This window comes from Marmota monax, unplaced genomic scaffold, assembly GCF_021218885.2.
Source record: "Marmota monax isolate L192 unplaced genomic scaffold, Marmota_monax_Labrador192_F-V1.1 WCK01_AAM20220418_F8-fsc00014, whole genome shotgun sequence".
Classification (NCBI taxonomy): domain Eukaryota; kingdom Metazoa; phylum Chordata; class Mammalia; order Rodentia; family Sciuridae; genus Marmota; species Marmota monax.
In genome coordinates this window covers 23,333,393-23,343,869 of record NW_026695222.1, presented here as the reverse complement: position 1 = coordinate 23,343,869, position 10,477 = coordinate 23,333,393, and the positions used below count along the sequence as shown (strand labels likewise).

The 10,477-nt window shown below is 51.2% G+C and overlaps 1 protein-coding gene across 1 annotated transcript in view; it reads right to left on the bottom strand.

Moving 5' to 3' along the window:
• Nucleotides 1-463: 463 nt before the first annotated feature.
• The window catches only part of Mybl2 (MYB proto-oncogene like 2), a 34,382-nt gene continuing 24,368 nt past the window's right edge, over nt 464-10,477 (bottom strand). Inside the window, exons 9-14 of the mRNA XM_046434002.2 lie at nt 9,860-9,999; nt 5,302-5,401; nt 3,889-4,002; nt 2,889-2,993; nt 1,459-1,605; nt 464-991 (exon numbers count right to left, since the gene is read on the bottom strand). Coding sequence (XP_046289958.1) covers nt 863-991; nt 1,459-1,605; nt 2,889-2,993; nt 3,889-4,002; nt 5,302-5,401; nt 9,860-9,999 — 735 coding nt within the window. The 3' untranslated portion in view covers nt 464-862. The remainder of the gene's footprint in view (nt 992-1,458; nt 1,606-2,888; nt 2,994-3,888; nt 4,003-5,301; nt 5,402-9,859; nt 10,000-10,477) is intronic.

Genomic DNA, 10,477 nt, shown 5'->3' with positions numbered 1-10,477 from the left:
TACCCCCTACTCCCAGCCTCTGCCCCTCAGCACTTAGGATGACACATCACATTGGTCTAGGAAGACACCAACCCTGGACCAATCCCCATGACCAAGTTCTTTCATGGCTGCAGAGACCCACTAGAACTGAGGTGCCCCAGGTCATGCTCAAACAGCACCTGGATCCTTGGCTCAGCTTAAAGCAATGGCTCGTTTGATACCAGGTGAATTCACAGCCAGTGTCATGTAAGGTTCAAATGTACCACCCCACTGCACTCTCCCATCCTGTCCAATCCCACCCCATTTTGGGCCAAGAGTTCTGAGAGCTCGGCAGAGATGCCCACTGGGAGCAAAACCAAGAGAACCTGCTTCCTGATCACTGAGACCCTCTGGGGAAAAGGGTCCAGAGCACCTAGGCCCAGGATGTACAGGCAAGACTGCATTCTGAGGACGAGGGCCCAAGAGAAAGAAGAGTCCAGAGCAGCACAAGGAGAAAGGCAATTTTATTTTTGCAAGAAAAAGTACCAACAGAGGTTGAGAAAAAGAGCACCCAGCCCTGTCCCCTGTCCCACGCAGGGGTCTGAGATGAGGCCAGGCCTGACCTAGACCTGAACTTGGGAGAAGGCAATAAGGCTTGCTCCCTGTGGCACTGGGGAGGGGACAGGCAGGCCCAGGAGTGGGACTTTGTTCTGTTAGCACCAGGACTTGGTGACAGGATAGTGTGTGGCCCTCCTGTCACCACCTGAGCAGTCAGTAGAGGAGGGGCTGGTGGCAGAAGGCTCCCTGTAGTTGGTCTCACTTAAATGTGACTCTTGAATCCAGACCCCTCCACCACCTCCAACCCCTGTAAACATGAGAAACAGGTACATGCCCTCCAGGCCCTTCAGGACAAGATGAGGGTACGCGATGTGTGGCTGGGCTTCAGGCGGCCCAGGAGCTGCCGGGCTTTTTCCTGCATGAAGAGCTGATCCCTGGTCCCCCCGCAGGCCACTGTCTTCCAGGCGCTGGTCATCTGGGAGAAGGCAAGAGGGTTACCATCCAGGCAGGACAGCATGCTCCCAGCAAACCTTTGGGGCCCTGGTCAGGGGGTCTGGGACATTTCTATGACTCTCCCTCTAGAATCCGAAAGCCACCTCGTCCTGAGACTTTCCTGGGGGGCCCTGAGTTAGTGGCTCTCTGTCTGTGGGTTTCAATTGTGAAGCAGGAGGTTGGTGAGGATAGAGATGAAGAGTAAGCAAACCAAACAATGACTCAGCTATAAGTGAGACCCAGGTCAGAGGGGGGACTCTGGGCAGGAGAGTCTCTCCAGAGTGAGGTCGAAGAAGGCTTCCCCGAGGAAGTGATGCCTGGATTGAGATCACAGCATTAAGCTATCAGACATACAGCAGGGCAGCACTCAGGCAGAGAGAAGAACTGTGCAAAGGCCCTGAGGTGAAGAAGGCAGCAGAACAGACCCAAAGGAGGTGGATTAGCACTCACAGGGGCAGGGGCTGGAAAGTGGCCTCGGGGCTTCTGGGCTACCACCTTCTCAGGCTTGGCCTGTAGGAAGCCCTGGTTGAGCAAGCTGTTGTCTTCTTTGACACCTGGCAAGGAGAGGCTGGAGGAGCTGGATGGGACATTTGTTGGCTGCAATCAAAACCAAGTCAGTCACCATTTAGCTACAAGTTGTTAGTGAGCCGGGAAGAAAAACCCAGAATCACAGCCTGGCACTGCCACCTCCTGGCTGCTGAGATTCTGGGAAGGACGTTAACTTCCTCTTTCAGATGTGGTTTAATGAATCCACCCAATCTTTTAAGGGCATTTGCAAAGTGCCCTCTCAGAGCCCTGCACCCAGCCAACAGAAATGCTGGCCCTGTCTTGTGGAGCTCCAGGGCCAACATGCCATCTAGCTTTCCTGGTATCAAAAATATTTACCAACATCAAAGAGATGCAGCAAACCAAGCCCCCCTCCCACCTATCCAGCCTCACTGTCTGCTTGGCCCTTTGCTCCCAACAGTCCACCTGGTCTTGTACAGTGCCCTTTTACAGGGAAGACCCCAGAGAATAAGTGATGGCATCAGGACTCAAGCCCAGGACCCCCCACCCCAGATGCAGGTGCTTTGGGAAATTATTTCACAGGCCTATCTCAGTATAGTGTATGTGCCCAGCGTGCATAAGGCCCTGGGTTTGATTTCCAGCACCAAAAAAAAAAAAAAAAAAAAGACATACCCAGACACAGTGAGACTTTTCTGCCAGGAAAAGGACCACAGGAGCAGCAGTCTAATTTCAAGACACGATCAGTTGATTCTTAACCTCTGGTCATGACCCACTACTATTCTGTCTCCCTACTGGGGATCAGGACAGGCCAGGCTCACCCTATCCTCAGCTACAAAGGGTCACTAGCACAACATGGTTTCTGGGGACCCATATTCTGTGTAAGCACTAACCTAGCTGAGGTCAGCCAGACCTAGCACAGGAAGCCCACTGGCCTGGGAACCAGATGGCACCCACCCCAGGGCTGATGTGTCCCAATCACCTGGCCATGCCTTGAGACACATCATTGACCCTCTGCAAGGTTACATAATGCAAGGGAGGGTGCTGGGGACCCCAGACTCATGGTTTAGAAACCATGGTATTCTAGCAGTGCAACTCCCACCAAATAAAACCTGTGAGAGAGAGCTGCCAGTGCAGCCAGGGAGGGCAGAGGGGGCGGGGGGTTGGGGAGAAAACAGACTCACCCTTCCCTGCCTTCCCCCTTCCTGCAAGGCCCCGCCCTTCTAAGTCCAGTCTGAGGATCCACAGACCACCGCAACTGCAACTGACACTGACCAAACAGCTGCAGAGGCAGAAGGCTCCCAGGGAAACTACCCTCCCCAGGGCAGAAGAGCCCCTGTGGCCCTGAGACAGAATGGCCACAGCTGACCCCTTACCAAGGACAGAGCCTTGGGCAGTGTAGACATCATCAACTTCACATCCTCATCCACAATGTCAAGAGCCAGGGACTTTCGGACTTTCTTGATGGGGCTCCTCCGCAGCTGTGGTTGGGGAGAAAGGAGGTGGTTAGGGATTCCTACAGTCTGCACCTTGATGGCCCTTGTCAGAGATTTTCATGGAACCAGGCACTGCCACACTGGAGTCGAGTGAGGTCTAGCTGGTGGGGACTTGTTGTTAAGAACATGGCAGGCGGGGGGGGGGGTGGACCCCTCAGCCCTGGTACAGATTCCATACCCACGTGGACCCCGTCCTGCAGGACACTGCGATAGTGAACAGGACACAACATGAACGTATGCCTACTAAGAAGCCTGCTCTTCAACCCTGAGAGGCCACACACAGCCTCCCCACCCCAGCTTCCATCACACCAAGCATGCCCCTAAACAGGACTGGCAGAGACAGGCGGTGCAGCAGGAGGAGGCTGACTAAGCTTGGCATCTGTGCCAGCCTGAGAACAGTTCTTGCCCCTTACCCAGGTGTGTCTCCCTGCTCTGCCTCCCTGAAACAATGCCCCATCCTGCTCAATGGCCCCTCTCCCTTGCCTGGCTAGCTCTTCCCATCTGAAGAAGGCCCTAGGAATCTGAGTCCCCTTCTACTGCCCTTCATCCCACAGGGACTCAGATGGTCAAGGGATATCCGCTGAGCATGCAACTCTACCTGCTGAACTCTATGAAGGTGTGACTAGGTCCTGTCACTACTGCAGCCACTACAGCCAGCCTAGGGCCCACAGCAGAAGAGTCCTATCACAACACAGGACAAACAAGTCTACCACTCACAGGGGGAAGGGGAGGGTCCAGGTAAAATTCTAGGGCCTCACTTGTCTGTTTATCAATAAGTCACCCCACTTTCACCAAGTGTCCCCAGGCCTAAGTTCTTCCCCATGGCTCTAGCTCCCCAGGCCTAGACTGGGAACAGGGACCGGGTACCCCCACCACTCACTCCGGGCTTCCTCTTCTGTTTCTCGGGCCTCGTGTCATCCTCAATAATGAGCTCAATGCCAGCCTCGGAACGCAACACCTCCTTCAAGTCTTCCTCCAGGTGCGGGGTCTGGGGCTGTGGGCAGGGGCAGAGGTGGTCCGTGTGAGGTCTTGCACACAGGCTGTCTGGGTATGGGACACAGCCTGCTCACAGGACAGTGGGGTCAGTCACAGCTGGGCCAGACGGGAAGCAAGCCTGTGCCAGGACGCTAACCTCGCACATCATTCTCAACCATTAACTGTCCTGCCTTGGACAAGTGGACAGAGACCTCAGTCCCCAAGGATGCCATGGCTGAGAGGAGCCACATACTCCACAGAAACTCCCACAGTCCTATGCAATAACTGGTCTCCCCACAGCAGAAACTCAGGCCTGAGGTCAAGCACCTGCCCAAGGCCATCTGCCTCTGCTACACACTAACAGGGACATGCGGATCCATCTCCCTTGCTCAGGCCTGAGGTTTCAGCAATCTCTCCAGCCTCCTGGAAGTGGAGGGTGTAGGGCGCAGTGATACATGCCTGACCCCAGCAGGAGGATCAAAAGTTTGAGGTCAGCTTGGGCAACTTAATAAAACCCTGTCTCAAAATAAAAAGGCCCAGTACATCTCTACTGCAGCAGGAGAGGGCAGTGCTGGCTCGTACATGCCACATGGTCCCTAGAAACTCCACCTAATTCAGTGGAGTCCTCCATCGCAGGATGGGGACCCCAGCCCCACAGGCTTCACAAGAGGCTGCACACAGTGAGGCCAGAGATGCTGCAGACTTTGTTCACAGACGAAGGTTTCTCTGCAGCCACCCCTCTCTCCTCCCCCCAGTTCCCGACTACCCTCTAGTTTCAGAAAGCCCCTGAAAGGTGCCAGCTATTTCTTTTTTCCCAGGGAAAGCCATCGACTTGGAGGAGGATGGGGAAATACCCAGCAGGGGCTTCCTCGCCTGCCATCGCAGCCCTGGTGCCTTCCCTGTGTTCTGCAGGCAACAGGCTCCAGGGTGGGGACAACTTGCCCCTGCTCAGAAGCAGGCACGGGACCTGAAACATCCTTCAGCTCTCCAGTACCCGCCCTTCTCTTCCCAGCCTGCACTGTACACTGAAAGCAATGCAGCCATTCATGTGTCACATGTGTACCACCCTCCTCCACGATCTACACACTAAGCATCACCAGGACACTGTCACAAATCCCAGCACCTGTCCAACACACTGGAGGTGCTCAGGAAATGTCATCAAGGTGATTAGAGATAGCCCTGCTGTCCTCATCGATAAAAACAGGATATCCACATCTTAGGAGAGAAAAATCCGGAGATCTCAGAGTGGAAGGGCCCCGTGACCCACATGTTGGATGAGCCCACCACTCAAAGACCAGAACAGTGACCACCCACATACCAGGGGCTTCAGTGGTCCATACTTCTCCAGGGCGTTCTTGAACGGGGTTGGCGTGTGAGGAGTGTTGTCCATGGAGTATTTCTGATCTGGGGTTACAAACCTGCCAGGGACCAGAGAGAGGCAGGCTCAGTGAGGGGGCAGACTTCCACCTTCCCTTGGGCCCAGTGGCTAGAGATCCCGCCCAGCTCCCTGCCCCTCGGGTCCAGGTCAGGGCCCAGAGGAAGGGCCATGTTCAGAAACAGGAAGGATAGGAATGAATCTTAAGGGGGCCAGGAGACCCAGACAGTGACAAAGAATGATGCTCAGTCATAGTCCAGACTTGGGACTTTCCAGAAACAAGTCTGTGGCCATGCTTCAGGCATGGTGGTGTGGGGTGGGAAAACCGGAATCTATGAATCCACATCCCTGCACAGCCTCAGGACAACATTGTAAGGCCAGAGCCTCACCCCAAAATCATCATGGTGGGGACAGAAATATGGAGGGAACACATGAGTAGTGAGAAACCTAGCAACAGCCTGGCCCAGAAGCAGAACCACTGTGACCCTTCCCTCAGACACAGAATTCCAAGAATGCTCTCTGCCTATGACAGAGAAGCCTGCTGGGGAAGGGGAAGAGGACAGAAGTGGCACTTCACACCCCAGAGTGCCAGGAACAGAGAGAGGCCAGGGTGGGCAACAGGAACTTCAACTCTGGCAGCAGGTACCAGACTCCCAGAACATGACACTCCTATGCAAAGCCCACTTGGCCTGGGTCACCTGGAGATACTGCCCACTGACCAGGACAGTAGGAAAAAGATACATTTCATCAGAATTCAGGCCAACTCCTGGATGTGGCCACCTGTGCCTCTTTGGCCCCTTCCCTTAGCCTGAACCACTCCATTGGGAGATGACAGACCCAATGCAGGTCACTCTTCCTTCCTTTCTCAGGACTCAAAGCTCAAACAGGGATCCACAATCTCTTCCCTTCCTCTATCCTCCCCCACACTGAGCTCCCCTCTGTAAGAAAGAGTGAAGACAGACATCCATGCCTGGACAAATGTCATACCCCACAGTGCAAACCACACTCCATCTACCTGGGAACTCCAGAGTCTCTTTAACCCACAGCATCAGCAAGACTAAGCGCACGTGCGTGTCAGAAGACTCAGGAGGGTGGAAGTGAAGAGGTATGTGGAAGGCAGCCAGGAAGTGGCACGTGTAGTGCTGTAAGCCAGGGGGCTCAATGGGTGGGAGACCACAGAAAACCACACCAGCAAATCAGAAGACAATTTATGACGTTCTCACAGAGGTCAACACAGGGGCTTAAAACAATGAACAGGAACATAAAGAAGAAAAGGAAGGTGAAAAGGGGCTGGGGGGTGTGGCTCGGCAGCAGAGTACTTGCCTCACATACGGAGCCCAGGATTCCTCCTCTGAAACAGGGCAGTAGAGGCAGGGGTAAAGGTAAATAAACACACACTCATAAAGAGCTTAGCAAATTGAAGAGGTAACTAAAAAATGTTGAGCACGGTGGCACTGCCTATAATCCCAGCTACTCAGGAGGCTGAGGCAGGAGGATTCAGGTCTGAGGCCAACCTAGGCAACTTAGCAAGACCCTGTCTCAAAAATAAAAAGGCTGGGGATGCAGCTCAGTGGTACAGCACCTAAGTTCAATCCAAAGTACAAAAAAAAAAAAAGAAGAGGTAACTAAAAAACAAAAATCCTATAAGGAAGGATCCACAGACAAAGACAATAAAGGAAGCAGCTAGCTGGGCCTCAGATATTCAGGATTTCCGTCTCCGCCTTCCTTGCTGAGAAGCAGGAAGAAGGACCCTGTATACCTGTATGGTTCCACTAGTGGACAGACGGAGCCACAAACAGCCAGAGGAATGATAAATTGTGCTCCATTTGTGTATAATACGTCAAAATACACTCTATTGTAAAATAAATCATAAAAAAGAAAAGAAACAGGAAGAAGGCCCAGATCGCAAGAGCACAGTCCTTGCCCAGCCATCTCTGAGAACTCTTAAAAAAAAAAAAAATCCCGAATCAACTAAGGAAATCAAATTTTTACCCAGGGAAGTCCTGCTCTCATTCAGCAGTTAAACCCTAGGGCCATGTCAACAATGTGTGAGGGGCACAGGGCCAGACACCTCCTACCTCCTCTTCCACAGTTCCCTCCACCTGGTTCTCCCCAAACCCTTACTGTTGCTCCATAAACACAAAGGCACATGTCTACCTCGGAACTGTGCTTTTTCCTCACAGCCATCTTCACAGCCATCTAAGAGGCCACCTCTGACCTCCACCAGTCAGAAACCCCTCACCATCACCCTCCTCCACAGGCCTGTATAATTTCTCCGAGTACTTGTCACCATCTGAAAGACCACATACTGGTTTCTGTTTATAGCAGGTCCTGGATTTAAGACCGTTTGACTTACAATTTTTGGACTTTACCCATTCTACTTTTTAGAAATACTGACTTTTCAAGAACTTTATTGTAGAATAGGCTCAGGTTAGATTTTGCCCAACCATCGGCTCAAGTGCTCTACCACCTTTAAAACAGGTGGGGCTCAGCTGTGATATTCAGGAGGCCTGGTGTGAAACTCTCACTGGGCTTAAGGGGTCATAACCCCATGGTAAGCAAAGAGGAATCTAAATTTGTTAGTGAACATCCCTTCCAATAAACCACAACCTCTGAGAGGAAAAAAGCCAAAAAAAAAAAAAAAAAGGGATATAAAATCAGTGGGCAACAACATGATACCAATAAAATCTGAACTTTAAGGCTGTATCATTCTTGCCTAGTATGTCTTGGCAAACATCAAAAAGAAGTTTTCAAAGAGAATATTAGCAAACCAAAAAAATCTTTAATTTAAAGATGAAACATCATGCTTCCACTTCTGCTCAAAACAAACTGTCAGGGACCAGATGTACCCTCCCACCTGGAAGAGCAAAGAAACCAAGATGCAACAGATGAACAGGCAAGGTTTAAGACCCAACACCAGGCAACAGAGGACAGTGAACCCTGAGGGGTGGGGGTGAAGGGCAAAAGAGTGAGCCAGCGACTGCTGGCCACAGCACTGGCAGAAGACACCCAGGTGAAGCCTGGCAGACCCTGGAGTTGCAGAGAATTACTGAGTCCAAGGAGTCCCCAGCAGCTAGAGGTCACAAGGCATAGTACCAAAGAGGAGAGAGCTACAAAGGAGAGAGCCCAGAGACATGCAGAGGAGCCAGGGATGTACTCAGGAGAGTGCTAACCTGCACATATGTCAGGAAACTACCAGAGACAGAGGGAATAACCTGCTTAAAAAAACGTGCCTGGCATGTAAACAAATATTCCTGGGCTTGAGAAGGGAAAAGAAGGGAGGTATCAATGACTTCTGCAGTTCGGCATCTCTGTTTAAGGGCTTAGATATAAAATCTAGAATTCTGGTTTGAATGGAGAATCATTTCTCACAAAACCTATCTTTTTACTAAGAGAGGGAGAGAGAGAGGGAGGGAGGGAGGGAGGGAGGGAGAGAGGGGGGGAGAGAGAGAGAGAGAGAGAGAGAGAGAGTGTGTTTAGTTACTCATTTACTAGGGTACGGGGGATCAAACTCGGGCCTGGAACATACTAGGCAAGCACTCTACCACTGAGCTATATCCCAGCTCTAAAAGATATTTTTTTAAAATCCACTGTTGAGACTGATTTCTAATCAAGTGATGCATGAGTTCTTTCTAAATTCACCTGTCATCATAAGGGCTAAGTTCATGAACTGATTCCTGAATCACAGCTTTCTTCTGGGACACCAGCAAGCTTCTCCTGCAGCAAAAGCAACAGGCAGAGCAGCAAGGAAACAACTGCATGTGGAATTTAGTTACCTGAGCCATGGAGTGAAGAATAGAAAGCTCTTCCAAAAGGCAGGTGCTGGGCAGCCCTTGCAGGCTGTTGGAGCCCCAGATATGAGGGGCCAGGGCCACTTCCAGCCCACACGCAAGGCTGTCAAACACTCCAGGTTTGCACTTAAAGTTTGTAAAGGGGGGAAGAGATCACCGCTTTTGTGTCAACTTGGGCTATGCTCCTGATATTATAAAACTATCAAGTTAAAAAAAATTAAAATGATAGGGCTGGGGTTGTGGCTCAGTGGTACAGCACTTGCCTAGCATGCATTAGGCACTGGGTTTGATCCCCAGCACCACCTGAACAAATTAAATAAACAAAATAAAGGGATTGTGTCCATCTACAACTAAAAAAATATTTAAAAAAAAAAATGAGGGCTGGGTTTGTAGCTCAGCAATAGAGTGCTTGCCTAGCGCGTGTGAGGCCCTGGGTTCGATCCTCAACACCACATAAAAATAAAAAGATATTGTGTCCAACTACAACTAAAAATAAATAAATATTTTTTAAATATTTATTTAAAAAAAATTTTTTAAATGAGGGAGGGAAAAGATAAAATAGCAGGCTAGAATGACAAACATGGAGAGGTGTGGACTCAGAGGGAGAACACTTTCTGAAACTGATGTGCTTTTCCAGGAGTCCTCCCCACTGCCTCAGGCACACACACCGTCCACTGCTACGGGAGGGGCAGGTGGACGCCAGCACTCACGCAGCATGCTTCTGGTGCAGGGGTGTCTTGTCCCGGTGCAGGGGTGTGGTGACTACCACCTTTTGGCTGCATACTGGAGTGGACGTCAGTGAGGGGCTCTCCAGCTCTAGAGTATCCTGTTTGTTCCAGAAGTTCAGAAACTGCCAGGAAAAAGAGAACATAGGACAGGATGACCTGTGGGCCCTGGGGCCCTGGGACTGGAGGAGCAACCTTCAGAAGCCCCTCCCCATAATACTGCTGCCCTAAGGCCAATACAGCTGAACAGCAAAGACCAGCACAGGTGGACAAGAACCCATCAAGTAGCTGTATAGGCCCGGGCTCATAATCACCCAAATCATAGCTGGGACACAATGCAGTAAAGACAAAGAAAGCTGACTATGCTTCCTTTCCAGAAGTAAAACACAGCTTTGAAATGGCCTGTGGAGGCACAGACTAAGACTCGATACAGTTATTAGTCCCTGTGAATCCTGAGACACAAGCACCCTTTGAAAATCAAATACTTGTACACGTCAGACTCAAATCTAGCTAGAACTGGCATCTGTGATCTGAAGCACATCTACACCTAAGCCCTCCCTGCCCGAGAGGTTGTCACCAGCTTGGAGAGCTACCTGTAGGTAG